The following is a 23,499-nucleotide window of genomic DNA, read 5'->3' on the forward strand; positions in this document are numbered from 1 at the left end:
GTCACACACGCCCAGCGTTCGGCCAGCCACTCCCCCGTTTCCCCAGACACTCCCGCGTTTTTCCCTGACACGCCTGCGTTTTTCCGCACACTCCCAGAAAACGGCCAGTTTCCGCCCAGAAACACCCACTTCCTGTCAATCACACACCGATCACTTCAACGATGAAAAATCTTCATTCGGGCGTGAGTAAATCTACTAAGTTCTGTGTTAAAATACTAACCGCATACGCACTGCGAACCATGCGCATTTTTGCCTTAATCGCTCTGTAGCGAAAATCGGCAATGAGCGAACAACTCGGAATGACCCCCAATGTTTTGTAATTTTTTACGCTGAGCCACCATTCCATGAATTTAATTTTTGAGTGCCCATCCTGAGTGAAAATAGAAATAAGAGATTTTTTCTATAGTAATTGAGTGCCCTTGTTCCCTTGTTTATTTTGATCTGAACTACTGTATGATGGAACAGACTTAAGGGAGCACCGCTTCTTTCATGAATATTGGAGAGTGCAAGTGTCTACAAAAAATTGTGTTTAAATGAGCTGACTGTTGTGCAGCTCTCTACATTTAGCACCTCAAGAATATGCTCTATTTCAGTTTTGCATTTAAAAGACCTGGGGCATTGTGCAATAACTGACGTTGTTTATGTTAGTATTAGTTTGTTTTTTCCATTTTGTATGATTTATGTATTGTTTATTTTTTCGGTTTTGATTTAGTTACACTTTTGGATTATTTTTGATACAAGAGGCAGATAATGGGCTACATGTGTAGCCAGTGATATAGTGAATATTTGGTCTGGCTATGTTATACAAAGATTTTTATGAGATTGTCCATCTTATGCTGGAATTATGACACAAGGGGCTAGATTTCTTGATGAACAGTTTTTAAACTTGGCGGAAAATGCACAAGTCAGTTTAACAGATGAGGATGCTGATAATGTGCTATTTGAGCAAGAGGCGTTTAATCAAGTACTGGCCGATAGTGCGGTTGACCTATACTATAAATTGTTAAGATTGAGTGAACGAGAAATGGACCTCGTTTTTATCTGACTATTATCGTCAAAAAAAATCCCAAGGGGTTTTAGGGTACACCATATTATCACAATTGGGCCCACTAACCCTAGTTTTGTAATAAATGGTATGGGGTTTTAAATAAATGTTCCCTTGACCTAATTTTATCAGTTGTTGAGGTAGTGGGAAATGAACTAAAACATACAAGAACTGACCTTGAGGATTTTAGGACACAACTACAGCCTAAATTAATTGAAGATAAATCTGAAAAATAGCTAGATGAGTTAACCGCACAAATTGACCAGTACAAAAAAGATTTAATAACTTTTAAGAAAAACAAGCTGAAGACAGTTCAAAACGATTACAGGAACCACACAGTTTATAGATGGTTGACATAAGAAGTTACGAGAATACCTAGACAGCGATACTCTGCACATAGGCATAGGGTAAATTTTTCTGTAGATTTTTCATATTCTTCCTCAGAATCCAAAAATACAGAGCTTTTGCCCCCCAGTGGTCAGACTTTTTAAGGGGTTCAGACAGATCCCAAGGGGATTGGTGGCAACGGAGGAATGGCCGAACGAGGAGGGGCCAAGGGAAGAAGGAGAAGAAGGAGAAGGTGACTGAGAATGTATTTAATCTATCTAAACACTCATTGACCTCAGCCAAGGAATGTATATTGTCTTTGGGACTCTCCTTTGTTACGACGTTCAAATGCATAGATTTTGATTCTCAGTTGGATATGTATAAAATGGGCCGCAAGTTGCGGCTTAGGGAATTTTTTAAAGACATAGGTGAATCCAAAGCCAGTGCTGATAAATTCAGTATAAATAAATATAGCGACTTTGACCCCCCAGTCCACCAACTCAAGTATTAAAACCTTCTTGAGGATGGTGGAAGGTGATTTGGAAGTGTCCTCTAAAAAATCTGGCTATTACCATAATATCAGTCTTGAACAAAGACAGGCCATTAAATCACTACAAAATAAAAGCAATATTGTAGTACGCCAAGCAGATAAGGGGGGTGGGGTAGTAGTATTGGATTACCAATATTATGATGAGAACATTAGATCCCAATTGAGTGACACGGTCACTTATACTAAAATGACGTATAGCCCAATGCATGAGATTAAAACCAAGGTGGATCGATTGTTAAACCATGGTTTGTCGGGAGGCTGGTTGGATAAAAATTTGAGTAGGGCTTTGACAGTGGATCATCCGGTCATCCCATTTTTATATCCTTATTCACTGTAATCTCTCATTAACTTGGTGTCTCAGCAGTGAGACAAGCATTATCTGATTTTGATTTTTGTGGTCCACTGATTTTGTGTGTGTGAGATGATAGACATAATCCTCACTCAAAATAATTTCCAATATGCTGACACCTTTTATGTGCAGAATGCTGGGACTGCGATGGGGTCGAATTTGGTGCCTGTTATGCCAACATTTTTATGACGCAATATGAAAACATCAATATTTACCCCAAATATGGTCCCAGCATTCTGCACTACCATATGTTTATAGATGACATTTTTATTTTGTGGGGAGGTACCCAAGACAGCCCAATCCGCTTTACTTATAACATTCAGACTGACCAAATAGAATTTTTTAGATGTGTGTGTATTCAAGAAGGAGAAATCATTGGGAACAACTTTGTTTTGTAAAAGCACAGATAGAAATACATTCCTATATTCCATTATACACCACCCCAGATCTCTCAAAAATGGACTGCAGATTTCACAATTTCTTTGCGTATTGCATAACAATACTCAAAGCGATCTGAGAGAAATACAGTTGTTAGAAATGGCAGCCAGGTTCAAAGACAGAGGCTATGGACCTAGCCTGGTGAAGAAAGCATTGAAGAGGGCAAGACATATTTTTACAAAGGGACAAATCAAATCTAAATTGCAAGTTTCTGATCGTAAGGCAATTACCACTCAGTATGATGTCAATGCTACCGTGATTGCACGTTCTTTCAAAAAATATTGGCCTATAATTGCCACAGATAAAGCTTTTAAACAAGTTGCTTAGAAGCCACTAATATAATTTGCAAGGGGACCGAAGTTGAAGCAGCTATTGATGCCGCCAATGAAAAACTAAAATTAAAAGTACGTGGCTCACTTCCAATAGAGTGGGCTGCTTCCGTTGCTTGGGCTGTACAACCTGCAACAGTATGCTTACTGGTAAAGTGTTTGCCCATCCACATACAGACAAAAAGATTGCCATTAAGCATCATGTCACTTGCACAACAGACAATGTGATCTGTATTTTGATGTGCTCTTGTGGATCCTATTATGTTGGTAAAACCATCACGTCGATTAGAGAACGGATGGCAAATCATCATCTTTCAATTACACAAGTGATCCTTAATAAACAAAGTGATAAACCGGTGGCTCAGCATTTTTTGACAAATGGACACCAACTTGCATCACTTAAATGTATGATCATTGATCATGTTCCCAAGCTAGGTAGGGGTGGTGACCGTGGAAGGAAACTGCTTCAGAAAGAGTCCAGGTGGATCTTTAGAATGGACACTAAATCCCCTAGGGGCTTGAATGAAAACATTAACTTAATGTGTTTTTTTTATAACATGATGTGAAGTTTAGAGAACTTAGCACTGGCTTTCAGATGGTTACTCATATATCTGCTAGTATTGTCTTTGAAGAATTGTGCATATATGTTTTTTTCTGTTCTGTCTGTGTGTCTTCCTTATGATGTATTTCTTATGAAGTATTGTTGTTTAAATTGGGTCCTATGTGGTATGAGTAGGTCTTTGTAACCACAGTCATGTATTGTTGTTTGTAATTGGGTGTCAGTTTTGCAGATGGCACCAAGGCTTATTAGCATAAGCCTTTCATCTATTGTTCTCAACTGCAATATAATAAAGAGAGAGCAATACAGCAGTGGATTAAGTCATTACAGCAGGGGATTAAGTCCGAGGCCCTGGCTCAGTTAATCCTATTAAAGGGATAAATGAGGAGGGCTCCATGTGTAGGCTATGATTATATATTGGTTATGAATTATGGCCCTCATTCCGAGTTGTTCGCTCGCAAGCTGCTTTTAGCAGCTTTGCACACGCTAAGCCGCCGCCTACTGGGAGTGAATCTTAGCTTATCAAAATTGCGAACGAAAGTTTAGCAAAATTGCGAATAGACACTTCTTAGCAGTTTCTGAGTAGCTCCACACTTACTCGGCATCTGCGATCAGTTCAGTGCTTGTCGTTCCTGGTTTGATGTCACAAACACACCCAGCGTTCGCCCAGACACTCCTCCGTTTCTTCAGCCACTCCCGCGTTTTTCCCAGAAACGGTAGCGTTTTTTCGCACACACCCATAAAACGGCCTGTTTCCGCCCAGAAACACCCACTTCCTGTCAATCACATTACGATCACCAGAACGAAGAAAAAACCTTGTAATGCCGTGAGTAAAATACCTAACTGCATAGCAAATTTACTTGGTGCAGTCGCACTGCGGACGTTGCGCATGCGCATTAGCGACTAATCGCTCAGTTGCGAGAAAAAAATACCGAGCGAACAACTCGGAATGACCACCTATGTGTGTATACCACGTTGGATATTTTGCTAGTATATATTTAGCTGAGAATCGTTGCTGTCAGAAGCTCAGTGGTGTGTCTCCACAGTTCTGCTGTATTGTCAATAACATCTCTCTTTTATTGGTCCATATTTCTTTATATATATCTACTATACACATGACCACAATGCAGCAGGTGCATTATGTTAATGCCATAGCGCTATGTTGATTTACTGGCTGTGATGTGCGGACGGGAGTCTGTCACTCACAAGCAGCCGGTATCCATGGCAATGGCTTGAAGTAATTTGTATTTAGTTACATACTATGCCCATCAACGGAAATTATGTGGCAGCATGTGGAACGCATAGTGTGGAAGCCTGGGGCCCTTCACCGGAAGTGACGTGGCGCTGTGTGGAATGCACAGTGCGGAAGTCCTTGTCTCCTTGTTACAAAACTTGAGTTATGGTTGAGTTATGGTTGAGATGGAGCATGGTAGGAAAATGTGACATGCGCCCTGTGGTGGAACACACGCTGGGGGACTGGGATAGCACCTTAACTCAGCTGTAAGTATTTGATATCAGTATGTAAGTATATATTGTGTGCTTCTGGCTCTCTACCCTCAGATGGCTCTACACTATGGAAGACGGCAGTGACATGATGCAGTGGTCTTCAACGGTCATTTACTGACCAAGGTCGACGGACTGATAAGTTACCATCAAACCTTCTTTTAAGAATGCATATATTGGATTGCTGATTTTGGCACTATGTGTGCTATGGTGGTTGTATACAATGTTTTGTATTTTTTTTACGCTGAGCCACCATTCCATGAATTTCATTTTTGAGTGCACTTCCTGGGTGAAAATAAAAATATGAGATTTTTTTCTATTATGATTGAGTCCCCTTTCATACCTTGTTTTTTTTTTATATATCTCTATCTATCTATCTATCTACTGTATCTATCTATCTATATATATGTATCTCCAACGGCGACACTCAGGACTGAATTCAGGAATAAATCACAGACGCATAAAGTAGCTTTTTCAATGTTTCAGTGCTTGCGCAGTTTTATCAAGATGTGTCACAAGTCAGTGATTTATTCCTGAATTCAGTCCTGAGTGCCGCCGTTGGAGATACATGTATGGAGCTGTATGTAAAGTGCAGCTTATTACGGAGGGCACCGAGCAAGTTATCCGTGGAGATGATCTGAGTGCCGGATTTTTGCATTCTATATATATATATATATATATATATATATAGATACAATATTCAGAGGGTGCACAACAGTATTACAATTTCAAAAGAGAAATCAAACCAGCATGACCCAAAGGACAGTAGATTTAATAAAATGAATTAAAATAGATACAATAATCATTTGTACAAAAACATGGTACTTTCTAAAAAGATTTTTGTGTAAAAAATCTTTTTAGAAAGTACCATGTTTTTGTACAAATGATTATTGTACCTATGAAACATTATACCATTGTATTGAATTTTAATGTATTAGAATTTTAATTTATTTTATTAAATCTACTGTCCTTTGGGTCACGCTGGTTTGATTTCTCTTTTGAAATAGTAATACTGTTGTGCGCCCTCTGAATATTGTATCTATAACCTATGTTTATCTCCCACTAGCAGGTAGTTTTTTCAAGAGGTGCTGCCTGACTTTAATACAGCGCAAGATAAGGGTATTGTTGTTCTATATATATATATATATATATATATATATATGTCAGAGGTGCCGATTTATGTTTTTGCTGGTGGATGCTCAAGCCAAAAATATGGGGAGTGGCTTCACAGGGAAGAGGCGTTGTCACAAAATAATACCAATTCATGTTACGCAACACGGTAGTCTCCATTATTCATATTACGGCAGCAGAGTCCCCTCTTTACACATTATAGAAGCGGAGTCCCCTTTTTACACATTATGGCAGTAGAGACCCCTTTTTTACACATTACGGCAGCATGAGAAAGAAAACGTTTGCTGCGCTTGTATCTGAAATTTGAGCAGCTCTGTATATGATACTGTAATAGATAATTGGAAAACAAAGCACTAAGATAACAATGCTAAAGGAGGGAGATAAAGTTAGAGTTGGAAAGATAAAAGGTAAAAAAATAAAAATAAAAACCAAATAAAAATAACTAAATAACCAATAATAAAATTAAATAAAAGTAAATATAAAATAAAAATATAAAGTTAAAATAAAATAAATATATGTTTAAGCGCTTTTGAGATAAGTTGCTGTTTTTTGGTAGAGGAAAAAAGGGAGTCCTTTGGCTCGAGTTTTAAGCCACCTCTTTGAGCACTATACTGTCCCTATGATCTAACCTTTATGCTCCGTCGTTCTGTGACCGGAGCTAGTTGTTAGCTGGGTGCTCTGTCAGCGGCTCTGTATGGCTTGTTCGGCTCAGTGCGGCGGGTCTCCTTGTGGCTTGGCATGCCGGCGTCTTCACTCTCTTCCGGGTTCAGCAGCTATCAAAGTCCCAACGTGTTTCGTGCATTCGCACTTAGTCATGGGTGTTTCTCATTCCTGCTGGAGCTGTTTTTTAATACCAGAGTCCATAAAAAAATTAAAAAAAAACTTTGTTTTGTCTAAAAACGGATTCAGGTCACAGGAAGTTGTAATAAAATTGGTGTCAACTGCATGGTTGTCATATGTATAAAATAAAATAAATACAATTAAACAAATAAAAATAAAAACAAAAAAATATAAAAATAAAAATAATAAAAATAAAATAAATAAATAAAAATAAGTGGAAATAAGAGGGGAAAAAGGAAAGTGAGAAAAGCATTGTGTTGTAATGTGGACTGTGATTTTTAGCATCAAGGAGGGATGAGGATATTTATTCAATCTGCTGTTAGAAATGTTTTTAAATCGATCTCAATATTGAGTCCATTAGGTTTTAAAGTGTTTAGAAGGTATATCCAGCGTGTCTCATTTCTGATCAAGTTTGTTCTTAAATCTCCTCCTCTCCAGTTTGGTGATATTATTTGAATAGCTATGAATTGTAATGACGATGGGTCTCTGTTATGACAATTTGCATAATGTTTTGCGAGACACTGTGTGTCGGTAATCCAGTTTTTATGTTATATAGATGTTCGGACAATCTAATTTTTAATTTCCTTTTGGTTTGACCTACGTATTGAAGGCCGCAAGGGCACTCCAATAGGTAGATCACTCCCTCGGTATTACAAGTAATATGATTTTTTATTTTGTATATTGTGTTTGTTTTATTGAATTTGAAGGTGTCCATTTGTTTTGTCTGTTGTTTCTTTGTTGTCTTACAAGCTTTGCATCCCAGGCAACTGAAGAAGCCGTTCATTCTATTTGTTTCTGATGTGTGTTCTAAAGGTACAAGCTCTTGGTCAGTTCTTGTTTGAGTGTTCTCGCCCTCTTAGATATTACTCTTGGTTTCTTTGGAAGTAGTGTTGAGAGTTGTTTATCCAGTCCCAGAAAGTGCCAGTGTTTCTGTAGGATTTTTTAAATTTCATGATGATTGCTACTAAATTGAGTAATAAAAGTTAACTGATGGTTTGTTTGTGTTTTTTTTTATATTCTAACATAATGTCTCTGTCCATTGCTTTTACAGGTGCAATTTCATTTGTTAGAGTAGTATCTTTATAGCCCTTTTCAATGAACTTTGCTTTCAGTTTTTCGCTCTGCTTTTTGAATGTTGTTACATCTAAACAATTGTGGCCTAGTCTTCTAAACTGGCCACTTGGAATGTTGCATAGCCACTGGTTGTGATGGTTACTATTTTTGGCTAGAACATTGTTTCCACTTACTTTTTTATGTGAGTTTGGGCTTGTAGAGTTTTATAGTTGCTGGTTATAGTTGTGAATTCTAGGTTATACTTATTATTATTGATATTCTTTAGTATTTTTCAGTGAATTCTTTAAAAGTGTTTTCTGGTCCGTCCCAAATAAATAGAAGATCATCTATGTATTTTTACCAATATTTTATGTGCATTTTGAATGGGTTGTTGTTCCAAATCTGCTGTTCTTCCCAGTAAGCTACATAAAGGTTAGCGTAGCACAGTGCAAAGGCAGTTCCAATGGTGTTTTTTTTTATTTGGTTGAAGTAGTTGCAATTGTGCCAGAAATAATTATGATGCAATATGAAGTCTACTCCATCCATCAAGAAATTAATGTTTTCATTCTGTAAATTTGTCATAGTTGATAAAAAAAAATACCTTGTAGATTCATAACCTAAATTATGATCTATACATGTATCTAAAAGATTGTACCTACCTGTAAAGAAACCGCTTTATGGAAGAGCAGCATCTGTTGAAGTAAGCCTGAATGAGAGCCGCTATTTAAAAGATTGTATGATACTTAGCTCATATGTCAAGAATTTAAAGAAACCTTTATAAGTTTGTTTGCAAGTATATTAAAGTAAGCATACATGTGAGGAACCGATATTACCTTCCGCACTGAGGTGAACCCGTACGGCTAGAATATCACCTCCCATAGACATCTTCATACAAGGAATCCGGGAAGAAGTATTAATACCGAATATTATCACACTCTGGATGTTTTTCTGAACTAGAATATACCCCTTGTGTTTTTTTACATGGTACCATTTGGTTTTGGACACTCATGAGAAATCTGTCTGGGAATTCCCTGAACTCTGGACTCTCTTTGAAATATAAGGACATTGCATAGTCTCAGCTGTGTATAGGTAATCGCCCCTTTTTCATTGTGTGTTTTTTTATTTGCGCCATCAGTTGGTCCCCATCCCCATATTTTGTATTTGATCTATACATGTATATAAAGATTTTATATCACTAGTGCATAAAATCAGTTTTTCATGCCATTTTATGTTTGTTTATATGCTGAAGAACATGCATTGTATCTTTAAGATAGCTCTTTTGTGAGCATACCAAATCCTGTAGATATTGATCAATGTATTTTGACAAATTTGATGTCAGGGAATTGATCCCTAACACTACGGGTCATCCTGGAGGATTATTTTCATTTTTATGTATTTTTGGCAACTGGTAAAAGGTTAGAATATTTGGAAATTGTACATTCAAAAAGTCAAACTCTTTTTTGTTGATGATTCCAATGAGTTTACCTTCTTCCAAAATTTCATTTAGTTCTGTTTGGAATTTTCTTGTAGGATCTTCATGTTATTTTCTGTAAGTATCGGTATCGTATAGGTGTCTCTCTCTTTCTGCTTCATATTTGTCTTTGTCAAGTATTATTAGTCTGCCACCTTTATCTGCTGGTTTTATGATGCGTGTTTTGTCTTTTTTGAGTTGGGATAAGGCTTCTTTCTCATCTTTTGTCAAGTTGTATTTTATTTTTTCCTTTTCTGGAATGTTTCTAATTTCTTCTTCAAATAATTTTTGAAACATCTGTATGTGAGGGCCTTTTATGTGGGAAGGGTAAAATATGGATTTTGGTTTCAATGTTGTATGCTGATATTCTTCTATTACTTGTTCTTTTTCTTCATCATTGGATGATTTGTTTGAAAAATATTTTTTGATGCGTCAATGTATAGATTAAATTTGTCTGCTCTTGAGTGTGGGGCAAATTTGAGTCCTTTTTTGTAAAAGTGATAGTTGTTCTTTCTTGAGTTCTTTGCTACTCAAATTGTAAATACCATCATTCTTTAGGTCATAATCATCTGTCTTTTTTAATTTTTTGTTCTTGCCGCCCCTGACAACCCTTCGCCTGGTGAATGGCCGCCTCTCATTTTTTTCTGTGGGATTTCTTTACAATCTGGTGGTTCTTCTTGCTCCCATATCTCCTCTAAAAAAATCTGTGTCATATTTGTCTTCTTCTTCCGTCTCTAATGTTCTCTTTCTTTGTGACTTCCATCTGTTTGTTTTTCTCTCTTCATCTTTACACTCTACTAGTTCTATGAGGTTATGTTGATCTTGTTCTTCTTCGGTTTCTGCTGCCTGTAATCCTTTTAGAAAGGAATCTTTTATGAGTCTATATGGATTTTGTTTTGTGTATTGGTATTTTTGCATTATATTGTTAATAGTTTCTTATTTTAGTTTGTCCATATGTCTTGTTTTTGATGAGGGGTCCTTGTTTTTTGTTTTCTTGATTTATTCTCTGTGTGGAGTTTGTACATGTTCTGGACAGGCTTGTTTGCCAGTCTGATCGATAAGGTGGTCTTGGCAGTTGTCGCTGTTGACTTTGGTTTCTTTTTTAATTTTTTGGAATAATTATCTTTTCTTCTACATCTCTATGACATTTCTTTTGTTTTTGATGTATGATTTCTTCTTCAGTTTTTTCCATTTTCTTATTTGTCATTTCCATTTAGTTTTTATATTCTGTCATATTTTTGAGTTGTTCAAATCTAGTTTCCAGAATTTTTATATTTTCATTCAGAGATTGCAAGGAAACCTTTCTATCTTCTATGATTAATTTGATTAGATTTTTTGAGCATGTGTCTAAAATGTTATTCCATTTCTGAAAGAAATCCATTTGAATAGGTTGAAAGGTAGGGTTTTTTTTTAACTCTTAAACCTCTTGGAATAAGGTCATTATCTATGTATGTGCTTAGAGTGGTTATTTCCCACCATTGTTTTATTTCTTGTACATAACATTTTTCTAGTCTCATGAATTGTCCACAAAAACGTTCATCATTTGATGATGGTGATATTGTTTTTTTTTAAATTGAAAATATATAATTTATTTTATCTTTGCATGGATGTGTGATGTTCTCCTGTCATAGCAGCAGCTACGTAGTATAACAATAATGAGAAAGAGAAAACGTTTGCTGCGCTTGTATCTGAAATTTGAGCAGCTCTGTATATGATACTGTAATAGATAATTGGAAAATAAAGAGCTAAGATAACAATGCTAAAGGAGGGAGATAAAGTTAGCATTGGAAAGATAAAAGGTAAAAATAAAAAAAATAAAAAAAAAAAATAACGAAATAACCAATAATAAAATTAAATAAAATAAATATAAAATAAAAATCTAAAGTTAAAATAAAATAAATATAATGTTTAAGCTCTTTTGAGATAGGTTGCTGTTTTTTGGTAGAGGAAAAAAGGGAGTCCTTTGGCATGAGTTTTAAACCGCCTCTTAAAACTCATGCAAGTTTAGTACAGTAAAGCCGCCTCTTTGAGTATAGTAGTCAAAGGGGCAACTTAAAACTCGTGCCAATGGACTCCCTTTTTTCCTCCACCAAAAAAAAGCAAACTATCTCAAAAGAGCTTAAACATTATATTTATTTTAACTTTATATTTTTATTTTATATTTACTTTTATTTAATTTTATTATTGGTTATTTAGTTATTTTTATTTTATTTTTATTTTTTTATTTTTACCTTTTATCTTTCCAACTCTAACTTTATCTCCCTCCTTTAGCATTGTTATCTTAGCACTTTGTTTTCCAATTATACATTACGGCAGCATGGTCCCCTTTTTTACACATTACGGCAGCAGTTCCCCTTTTTTCACATTATGGCAAAAGTTCCCCTCTTTACACATTACGGCAGCATGGACCCCTTTTTACACATTACGGCAGTAGTTTCCCTTTTTACACATTATGGCAACAGTTCCCCTTTTTACACATTACGGCAGCAGTCCCCCTTTTGACACATTATGGCAGCAGAGTGCCCCTTTTTTCCCACTGCACTACATTCCTCACAATTAATTAAAATATCTCAGTGCCTCTCTCTATGTGAACTCACCATGAGTCCTCTTCCCAATGGAGCACCAGTCTGAGTAGAATGATGGCAGCAGCGTGGAGTGGAAGGAGGAGGCGGGCTTGGTAAGCTGTATGGGAGACAGCATGGTAGAGGGGAAGAAGAGGGCGGGGTGAAAGGAAGAAGAGGGTGGGCTGAGCGGAAGTAGAGGGCGGGCTAAGGGATGAAATGGATGGGCCTGGTCTGACGGATGGGAAGGAGCAAGTTTGAAGGGGTGGGCTGAGGGTAAGCAGTTTGCATGCCTGGCCCTATGGATGAGGGAAAAGTGCAGCAGTAGAAGAAAATAACAGGGTGAACTGCCTTCTCCTTGGTTACAGGCACATCCATGGTGGCGGCTGTCAGGCCGTCCGTGTGGGTTTGGCAGGGGAAAGGAGACCAAGCAGTGCCACTGCAGTAACCAGTGTACTTCCAGGGCTGAGGTGACAGGCAGCAGCGCCTGCGCTGTCTGGACCTGTGGAGCATCCGCTGGTGTTCATAACTGCCTATTCATGGTAGAGACAGCCCTGGTGGGTGCTCATCATTTTCCGTGGGTGCTCAGGCCCGGGAGCACCAATGGAATCAGGGCCTATGATATGGATGCAGATAATATACCGGTGTCAGGATCCCGACGTGCAGGAGACCGACACCAGAAATCTCGACAGTCAGCAGCTTGTGAAATACCGACAGACGGAATCCGTACCACTGCAGATTATACCCATTCATCACCAACCGAGTGAAAATATAACGTGTTCTGAGCAAAGCGAGCAACCGGGCCCGAAGTGTGGAGAGCGCAGCGAGCACACGTGTAGACTTGCTGCCTCGCTGCTGGGATTCCAACTGACAGGATAATGCCATTCGTATACTGACAGTTGGCATCCCGTCTGCCTGTAAAATATATAGCTGGAAATTGATGCCGCCATTTCCCTGGGTCTTGGTAATGGTTGGATCGATGAACCGACGGTTAAGTTTTTAACCCAAGAACATCCGGTGATTCCTATTTTGTATATATTGCCAAAGGTGCATAAGTTCCTTGCCAAACCCCCGGGGAGACCAATTATCTCCTCCAGGGGATCATTATGTCAAAGTCTCTCACAATTTGTTGATTACTTTCTTCAATCGGTGGTGTCGTCAACGCCTACAATCTTGAAGGACACGACCGATTTTTTGAACAGGTTGATTAAGTTTGGGCCTCCTCCTGATAATTGTTTGTTGGTAACTTGCGACATAATGAGTCTTTATACTAATATTTGGCATGAAGCAGGTGTGGATGCCATTCGCAAGTCCATTTTTGAAAATGTTGAATATAAGGGTCCCCCTTGTGAATACTTACTGTTGCTGTTGAATATGATCCTGCATAAAAATTACTTTATGTTTGAGAACTCTTTTTTCCTTCAATTACAGGGGACGGCGATGGGGTCCAATGTGGCCCTGTCATATGCCAACCTATTCATGCATGAGTATGAAAAACAGTATATCTTGGGCAGCAATGCGTTCTCACAATACATAGCCTTTTATGTACGTTTTATCGATGACATCTTCTTTATTTGGACAGGGGACAATCTTACATTGTCCAATTTCATTGCAAGTCTGAATTCTTTGATGGGCACTATCAGGTTGATGCATAATAGCAGCCCCAAGAGCATAGATTTTCTAGATGTTACAATATCCATCAATAATGGCAAATTTGAGACAGCCATATTTAAGAAGCCCACTTTTTAGAATTTAAGCTCTCACGAGCAGGGCCCTCTTCCCTCATGTGCTTACTCTTTTCTTACTTTAATAATCTTCAGCTGCACCAAATCCAGCAGTCTTCTGCCACCTGATACTTATTCCAGTGTCATCTGCTGATGTAGCTATGTTTATTTACCCTGTACTTGTCCTATATTGTCATCAACTGTAAGTTGCTGTTTTCCTGTTTGATTATTTGTTTATGTACTCTGTAATTGGGCGCTGCGGAACCCTTGTGGAGCCATATAAATAAAGGATAATAATAATATATATTATGCATACATTTATATGCTTGAGGGCACTTATGAAACACTAGAAGAGGGCCGGGCTGCCTTCCCAAACAATGAATACCAAACTATGATCCCTACAAGTAGCAAGAATAAAGCGGCACTACACAGGCTTTCAAGAAGTGCAATCAGTGTATTATTCCATATATATATATATATATATATATATATTTCTCTTACATCCTAGAGGATGTTGGGGTCCACATTAGTACCATGGGTATATACAGGTCCCTTGGGAGCCATAGGCACTTTAAGATTTTAATAGTGTAGGCTAGCTCCTCCCTCTATGCCCCTCCTACCAGACTCAGTTTAGAAAATGTGCCTGGTGGAGCCAGTAACAGCTAGGGGAGCTCCTAGGAGTTTTTATAGTTTTATTGTTTTTTCTAAGAGTAAGGTACAGGAATGCTGCTGGCAACAGCCTCCCATCTTTGTGAGACTTAGGTTGGGAGTAGGAAGCAACTCTAGAAGGTGATGGTTCTCTATCTCCGCTGACAGGACTCTGAGCTCCTGAGGATGCTGATCGCAAGCCCACAAGGCGACTACTCACTCCTGCAGCATGGCCGCCACCCCATGACAGAGCCAGAAGATAGAGTGGTCAGTATGACGCCGGCGCCCCGGTAAGCGGGTCACTGGCGGGAATGGCGGCATAAGGGTAGCAGCACAGCTCTGACAGGCTGCGTTCCAGAGGGCTCAGTGGTACTTGATGCGTGGCGCTGCGAGGGGTGCCCTGGGCCAGCACAAATACCCTACACTGGTCAATATGCTAACAGGGGCTAGTTCCACTGTTAGCAGCCAAATCACCTCAGACCAGTCTAATCCTTGAAAGTGGGAAGACGCACCATTAGAGGGGGCGGGGCTTCTCCCTCAGAGCAGATCCAGCACTCACAAGTGCCATTTTCTCCCTGCAGATCACACTGAAGAGACGCTGACAGTGAGCGCTGCTCTCCACATAACTTCAGCATACCTCTGCAGTACCAGGGTGTTATAGACAGGGGGGGGGGGGGGGGGTGAAGTAATAGCAGTTTAATCCAGGGGCGGATTAGGAACAAAAAGTGGCCCTGGAAAAATTTGTACTAGTGGCCCCACTTGGGCAGCACCAGAGGTGTAAGGTCTAACCATGGGCCATGGCAGCAGCACCCTCCCCTCAAGACTTTCCGGATAGTGGGGATGTCCAGCATCAAGGGGAAGTTAAAAGGAAATAAAATTAAATGTTATGACCACATTATATGATACACCTTTAGAATTTAGGAAACTATATAATTTTTTAGAAAGATATAGTTTCTTGCTTATTACACCAACTGTATCCCAATCACTATTCACTCAATCTTATATGTCAGTCAAGCAGGCAGGCAGAGCTATTGCTTGTGCGTGTATTTATAATGCCATAGTAAAGTGGTCAGGCACATTACTAGAGGAATTAGATTCTATGGATAGAAGTGACATTGAATTGTTCTTACGTCACATACAGGACTCTGCAGGTTTCATGGTGGAGGCCATAAAGGACCTTGGCCATCTTAATGCGAGGGCTTCTTCCATGGCTGTCTCGGCATGCAGGGACTCTGGCTGCGCCAATGGTCTGCGGATGCGGAATCCAAGAAAAGTATGGAGAATCTGCCCTTCACAAGTCAGGCTCTGGTTGGGGAAGTGTTAGATGTGTGGATCTCCATGGCGACTGTGGGTAAGTCAACATTTCTTCCCTCAGCAACACTGCCTACTACGAAATCATATCCTACATCTAAAATGCAGTCTATTCAGACCGCGAAAGTTAAAAAGTCCAAACCCCCTTCCACTTTCTTTAGATGAGGTCGGGGGAAAATCCAGAAAACCTGCACCTAGAGGTTCCCAGGAACAGAAACCTGATTCTGCTTCCTCAAAATCCTCAGCAAGATGGTGGACCTCCCAGTCTGGAGATCGGGCAGGTGGGAGCTAGATTACGATATTTCAGTCATGTCCGGGCGTCATCTGGCCTAGACCCCTAGGTGCTAGATATTGTTACCCAGGGGTACAGACTGGAGTTTCAAGACCTCCCACCTCACAGGTTCTACAGGAAGCTATTAAAAAATTGCTAAGGTCAAATGTCATTGTTCCAGTTCCACCTCACCTAGCAAACAAGGGTTATTACTCAAACCTGTTTGTGGTACCGAAACTGGATGGTTCGGTCAGGCCATTATTGAACCTAAAGTCATTGAACCCTTATTTGAGGGAATTCAAATTCAAGATGGAGTCTCTGAGAGCGCTGATCTCAGGTCTGGAGGAGTGGGAATTCCTAGTATCCCTGGATATCAAGGATGCATACCTCCACATTCCGATCTAGCCGCCTCACCAGGCTTATCTAAGATTTGTGCTGCTGGACTGTCACTATTAGTTCCAGGCACTGCCGTTTGGCCTCTCCACGGCACCGAGGGTGTTTACCAAGGTCATGGCGGAGATGATGCTACTGCTCCGCAAGCAGGGTGTGAACATAATTCCTTATCTTGACGATCTACTGATAAAAGCATCTTCAAAGGAAGAAGCTGTTGCATAGCATTGCTATCTCAACTCAACTACTCCAGGATTATGGATAGATCCTGAACCTTCCAAAGTCGCATCTGGTGCTGACAAGGAGACTGTCCTTCCTGGGGATGATCCTCGACACGGAAGTACAGAGGGTGTTTCTGCCGGAGGAGAAAGCCTTGGTGATTCAAACAATGGTCCGTGATGTCCTGAAGCCATCCCGTGTATTGGTTCATCAGTGCATTCTCCTTCTTGGGAAGATGGTTGCCTCCTACGAGGCTCTACAGTACAGAAGTTTTCATGCATGGTCTTTCCAACTGGATCTCCTGGACAATTGGTCGGGATTTCATCTTTACATGCACCAGAGAATTCATCTGTCACCGAAAGCCAGAATATCACTCCACTGGTGGCAACAAACCTCTCACCTACTAGAGGGCCGCAGGTTCGGGATTCAGAATTGGATCCTCCTAACCACGGATGCGATTCTCAGAGGTTGGGGAGAGGTCACCCAAGGGGAAAACTTCAAAGGAAGGTGGTCAAGTCTGGAATCCATCCTTCCAATAAATATTCTGGAACTAAGGGCCATGTACAACGGTCTTCTACAAGCGGCACATCTTCTACAAGATCAGGCCATTCAGGTTCAGTAGGACAATGTAACAACTGTGGCCTACATAAACCGACAAGGTGGAACGAAGAGCAGAGCTCCAATGTCAGAGGTAACAAAGATCATCCTCTGGGCGGAAAATCATGTGGTGGCGCTGTCAGCAATCTTCATTCCGGGTGTGGACAACTGGGAAGTGGACTTCCTCAGCAGACATGATCTCCATCCAGGAGAGTAGGGCCTCCACCCAGAAGTTTTCGCAGAGGTGACAAGTCTTTGGGGCATACCTCAAATAGACACGATGGCCTCCCGCCTCAACAAGAAGCTTCAGAGGTACTGTTCCAGGTCGAGCGACCCACAAGCAGTGGCGGTGGATGCCCTGGTAACTCTGTGGGTGTACCAGTCAGTGTATGTGTTCCCTCCACTTCCAATCATCCCAAGGATTTTCAAAATAATCAAAAGAACAAGGGTTCAGGTGATCCTCATTGCTCCGGACTGGCCAAAAAGGGCTTGGTACGCGGCTCTTCTGGAGTTACTGCTGGAAGAGCCGAGGCCTCTTCCTCTTTGGAAGGACCTTCTGCAACAGGGGCCGTTCGCTTATCAAGACTTACCACAGCTACATTTGATGGCATGGAGGTTGAACACCAGATTTTAGCTCGGAAGGCTATCCCAAGTGAGGTTATTCCTACCCTGATACAGGCTAGGAAGAGGGTAACATCTAAACATTACCATCAAATTTGGAAAAAGTATGTGTCTTGGTGGGAATCCAAGTAGTTTCTTACGGTGGAGTTTCAACTAGGGCGGTTTCTCCTCTTTCTGCAAGCAGGTGTGGTTGTGGGCCTGCGTTTGGGCTCCATAAAAGTCCAGATTTTGGCCTTGTCCATTTTCCTCCAGAAATAATTGCCAGTCCTCCCTGAGGTTCAGACTTTCTTGAAATGGGTTCTGCACATCCAGCCTCCCTTTGTGCCTCCTATGGCACCTTGGGATCATAATGTGGTGGTGCAGTTCCTACAGTCAGATTGGTTTGAACCTTTACAGGAGGTTGATGTCAAGTTTTTTACTTGGAAGGTGGTCACACTGTTGGCATTGGCATCTGCTAGATGTGTGTCAGATTTGGGGGCATTGTCCTGTAAGAGCCCCTACTTGCTTTTCCATGAAGATAGAGCTGAGCTCAGGATGCATCAGCAATTTCTTCCGAAGGTTGTGTCAGCTTTGCATATAAACCAACCTATTGTGGTGCCAGTGGCTACTGACTCCTCAATTACTTCAAAATCCTTGGATGTTGTAAGGGCTTTTATGTGAACAGAAAGTTGGACGCTCTGTTTGTCCGCTGTCTCGCTGGATCAGGTTTACTATCCAGTATGCTTATTCTATGGCAGGCTCGCCATGTCTGAAATCTGTTAAGGCCCACTTTACTCGTAAAGTGGGTTCTTCCTGGGCGGCTGCCCGGGGTGTTTTGGCTTTACAGCTTTGCCAAGCGGCTACTTGTTCAGGATCGAACACGTTTGCGAAGTTCTACAAGTTCGATACTTTGGCCTCTGACACCCTTAAGTTTGGTCATTCGGTTCTGCAGGAGCCACCGTGCTCTTCCTCCTGTATTGGGAGCTTTGGTACATCCCCATGGTACTAATGTAGACCCCGGCATCCTCTAGGACTTAAGAGAAAATAGGATTTGAATTACCCACTGGTAAATCCTTTTCTCGTAGGTCATAGAGGATGCTGGGCGCCTGCCCAGCGCTTTGTTTTCCTGCATTTGTTACTTAGTTAAGTACTGCATTGTTAGTTGGTTAAGTACTGTTTTTCAGCTGTTGCTGGATTGTTTCAAGGTGTTTAGCTTGGTTTTCTGTTTTGTGTGAGCTGGTGTGAATCTCACCACTATCTGTGTATTTCCTTCTCTCGAAGTATGTCCGTCTCCTCGGGCACAGTTTCTAGACTGAAGGGTACATTTACTAAGCAGTGATAAGAGCGGAAAAGTGAGCCAGTGGAGAAGTTGCCCAATAAACCAATCAGCACTGAAGTAACATCTATAATTTGCATACTATAAAATGATATAGAGCTGCTGATTGGTTGATGGGGAAATTTCTCCACTGGCTCACTTCTCCGCTCTTATCACTGCTTAGTAAATGTAGCCCTAAGTCTGGTAGGAGGGGCATAGAGGGAGGAGCCAGCTCACACTATTAAACTCTTAAAGTGCCCATGGCTCCCAAGGGACCCGTCTATACCCCATGCTACTAATGTGGACCCAGCATCCTCTACGGACTACGAGAGAAGGATTTACCGGTAGGTAATTCATATCATATATATATATATATATATATATACAGCAAAGTCCACTTGGGAGAGGGTGCACTCACACGTAGATAGTTTTTGACATTAAAAAGTCTCATATTTTGTTGAAGAAAATACGTAGCTTTGTAGTCAGGCCTGGCGCTAACCGCTCAGCAAAAGGATGCAGTGTAGGGAGGCACCAGGAAGAAAAGGCGCTCTCCTGGCTCAGTATCACTGTTCTGAGCAAATGTCCCTGCTGCTGCCGGCTGCTGAGACTGTCACAGTCTACCACAGGCAGCGGCGCCAGCATCATGAAGCCTCCTCTCCCCTCCCCTGTCACAGACTCAAGAGTGCAGTGTGTGTGGACCTAAAGGGGGCAGAGCTACACAGAAAAAGGGGCAGAGCTACATGGAGCCAGGCTACACTACTACAGGGGGCATTACTTGTGCAAGTGTCACTACTACAGTAATTGTCACTACTACAGGGGGCATTATGTGTGCAAGCGTCACTACTACAGGGGTCGTTAAGTGTGTAAGCATCACTACTACAGGGGCGTTACATTTGCAAGCGTCACCTCTACTGGGGGCTTTACGTGTGTAAGCGTCACTGCTACAGGGGGTGTTACATATGTAAGTGTCACTACTATAGGGGGCATTACGTGTGTAAGCGTCACTGGTACATGGGGTGTTATGTGTGTGAGTGTCCCTGCTACAGGGGGCATTGTGTGTGTAAGCCTCACTGCTACAGGGGGTGTTATGTGTGTAAGCATCACTGATACAGTGGGCGTTACGTGTGTAAGCATCACTGGTACTGGGGGCGTTACGTGTGTAAGCGGCATTACTACAGGGGGCGTTACATGTGTAAGCGTCACTGCTACAGGGGCTGTTATGTGTGTAAGCATCACTGGTACAGTGGGCGTTACGTGTGTAAGCTTCACTGGTACTGAAGGCATTACGTGTGTAAGCGGCATTACTACAGGGGGCGTTATGTGTGTAAGCGGCATTACTACAGGTAGCAATATGTGTATAAGTGTCACTGTTGCAGGGGGAATATGTGCTGTCCCATTGTAAAGTATGGGAGGACGTAAATTTATAGTTTGCAGGGGGGCGCCGAACACCCTAGCACCAGCCCTGCTTGTAGTCGACGTTTCAATTCATAATATGAATCTTTCTCAAGACAGGCAATACAGATCGTCCAATCTTAAATGTACTTTCAAAACAGACTGCAGCCCAGTCTGATATGGGGGCTAATTCTAAGTTGATCGCAGCAGGAATTTTGTTTGCAGTTGGGCAAAACCATGTGCACTGCAGGGGAGGCAGATATAACATGTGCAGAGAGAGTTAGATTTTGGTGGGTTATTTTGTTTCTGTGCAGGGTAAATACTGTCTGCTTTATTTTACACTGCAAATTAGATTGCAGATTGAACAAACCACACCCAAATCTAACTCTCTCTGCACATGTTGAATCTGCATCCCCTGCAGTGCACATGGTTTTGCCCAACTGCTAACAAAATTCCTGCTGCGATCAACTTGGAATTACCTCCATGGTGTACAGCAGGGCTGGCCAAACCGGTCCTCGAGATCTACCAACAGTTCACATTTTCCAGACCACCTAGCTGGTGCACAGGTGTAGTCATTACTAATTAAGATGTGCTGCATTCATTCCTAACTGACAATTCTACAGATCTCCAGGAGGCCTGGAAAACATGAACTGTTGGTAGATCTCGAGGACCGGTTTGGCTAGCCCTGGTGTACAGCATTGACATAATTTGCCCTGAATTGGTTAAACATGAACATACTAGATGCTGCATCATGTGTCTGTCTCCTAGATTACCAGTGCTATGGATTATGATGAGCTAACCAGCACTTTATTGATGATTTGATGTTGCTCACTACATTGTCATATAAACATTCTGTTTTGGAAGTACATGTAAGATTGGACTATGTGTGTTGCCTGTCTTGAGAAAGATTTGTATTATGAATCGAAACGTCAACTACAAGGGTATGCATTTACTTCAATAAAATTTGAGACTTTGATGTCAAAAACATCTGAGTGCACCCTCCACCAAGTGGACTTTGCTATATATCTATATCTCTATCTTTCTATCTATCTATCTATCTATCTATCTATCTATCTATCTAAATTTATAATATATAAAAATCACACAACACCAGGAATAATCCATCCATGGGTGCAAGGCCAGCAAAATTAAATATTAATATATCCACAGCATGAGGCTCCAGCAGGGACTATGATGCAGACAAAGCCAGCGCTCTACTTAAATATCCATTTAAATATTTTAATGTCTTCTGAGACATATGTGCAAAATATGTGCAAAAATCAGCATAATAGGGCATAGCACATGGTTTACAATGCATATACTGGGGTGTGTAGTATGTTATGCAGGCGGTCGGGACCCCGGCGCCCAGCATACCGATGCTGGGATTCCGACCTCCAGCATACCGGCAGCAGGATGAGCGCAAAGGAGCCCCTTGCTTAGTTACAGCGGAACTAACTCTGCTGATGTGGATCTCTTATGGGCATATTATGATGGCAAGCTTGATAAAGGTCCGGAGTGACCGAAACGTCGCTGCTATTTCACTGCCATGCAATTAAAAAAGCCTTGCATCTCTGTGTTGTGAGTATTGGATTAAAAATACCTTAAAAAGCTTGCTAAAGTTTGGAGAGTGCCTATGTTTGGACTATATATATATATATATATATATATATATATATAATGTACCTTATTTTTAAAGGCTGACAGCCAGGGACTGACTGGGCTTTCGATTCAGTCTGGTCATTTATGTAGACGTGCACCGGAGGCACATGTGCACGTCACAGGGGGCACGCATGGGCACGATGCATGGGGTCGTGCTGTGAGTCAGGGGGCGGCTAAATCAGAGAGCAGGATGCTGCGCACCTTCCCGGCTCTCTGTGGGACCAGATTGGCCCACCAGCCCATCGCCCCTTCTGGCATATGCCAGAAGTGTCAGATGGGCAGTCTGGCTCTGCTAACAGCAAATCTTGTGTATTTCGGTCTTCACAGAGTACTTTGCCATGCTTTTTACTTTTTTATACATTTTTCAGTTTTTATTTTTATATTTTTCTTACCATTACTATTAGAGCAGAGTAGATAACTGAAAATATTTTTTTTTGTTTTTTTTTTTCCAAATGACACTATCACAAGTAATTTCACATGGAAGTAAATGTGGCATTTTCTAAATGACTTTATTTTTACTGCAGCAGTTCCAGACAACTATCTTAAGCATGAAGTTATTGTAATAATCTGCACATTATTTATGTTAGACTTTACTATTATTTCTCTTCACATCATTTACACAGTATGCAGTTTCAGAACATGAAACCTTTTGCTATTTTACATACAGCCGTTTGATAAATACTCGCATACTGTAACTATTTGCAATTCACTTTGAGTATTGCACAATTATTTAAGTAGCAAATAATAAACGTAACATAACCGACCCTTCTGCTGTTATAAAGAAAGCCTGCAGGAGACAGAAACTGGCTTACCTTTCTCCAGTGCTGGTGCTGCGCTACAGCATAGGGCAGATGTAAGAAGAATAAATCCTAATAAGGACATCCTGTAATAGCATTCATAGAACATTGGTTTCTCACACTTGCTGCTTCTTCTGCTTCAGAACCAAAGTGACTAAAATATCAGGAACAGTGGTTTTATAGCTATGACGAAGCAATCCTGAATCTTCTTATGTTGTACATTCAACTGTGTTACAATCAGCCCCCACTTGATGTTTTTTGAAGAGAAAGGTAAATAAGCGATTGCTTAATTAATATTGTCTTTGTGATAATCTGATCAGTCTGTTTATCTTTGGTTAAGCAAAAGCTCTGGAAATTCAACAGAAATCATTGCAACATAATGAACATAATCTTTGTTCTTGTTAAATACAGTATAAACAA

At 40.7% G+C, this 23,499-nt stretch overlaps 1 protein-coding gene across 4 annotated transcripts in view; it reads right to left on the reverse strand.

Moving 5' to 3' along the window:
- The window catches only part of LOC134957932 (complement factor H-like), a 1,300,757-nt gene extending 1,277,458 nt beyond the window's left edge, over window positions 1-23,299 (reverse strand). For 2 of the 4 annotated variants that reach the window (XM_063940180.1, XM_063940181.1), the window contains exon 1: window positions 23,095-23,299. In XM_063940180.1, coding sequence (XP_063796250.1) covers window positions 23,095-23,188 — 94 coding nt within the window. In that variant the 5' untranslated portion in view covers window positions 23,189-23,299. The remainder of the gene's footprint in view (window positions 1-23,094) is intronic. The other 2 variants (XM_063940178.1, XM_063940179.1) reach the window with 2 other exon arrangements.
- Window positions 23,300-23,499: the final 200 nt, after the last annotated feature.

The sequence above is a fragment of the Pseudophryne corroboree genome, chromosome 9 (assembly GCF_028390025.1).
Source record: "Pseudophryne corroboree isolate aPseCor3 chromosome 9, aPseCor3.hap2, whole genome shotgun sequence".
NCBI lineage: Eukaryota > Metazoa > Chordata > Amphibia > Anura > Myobatrachidae > Pseudophryne > Pseudophryne corroboree.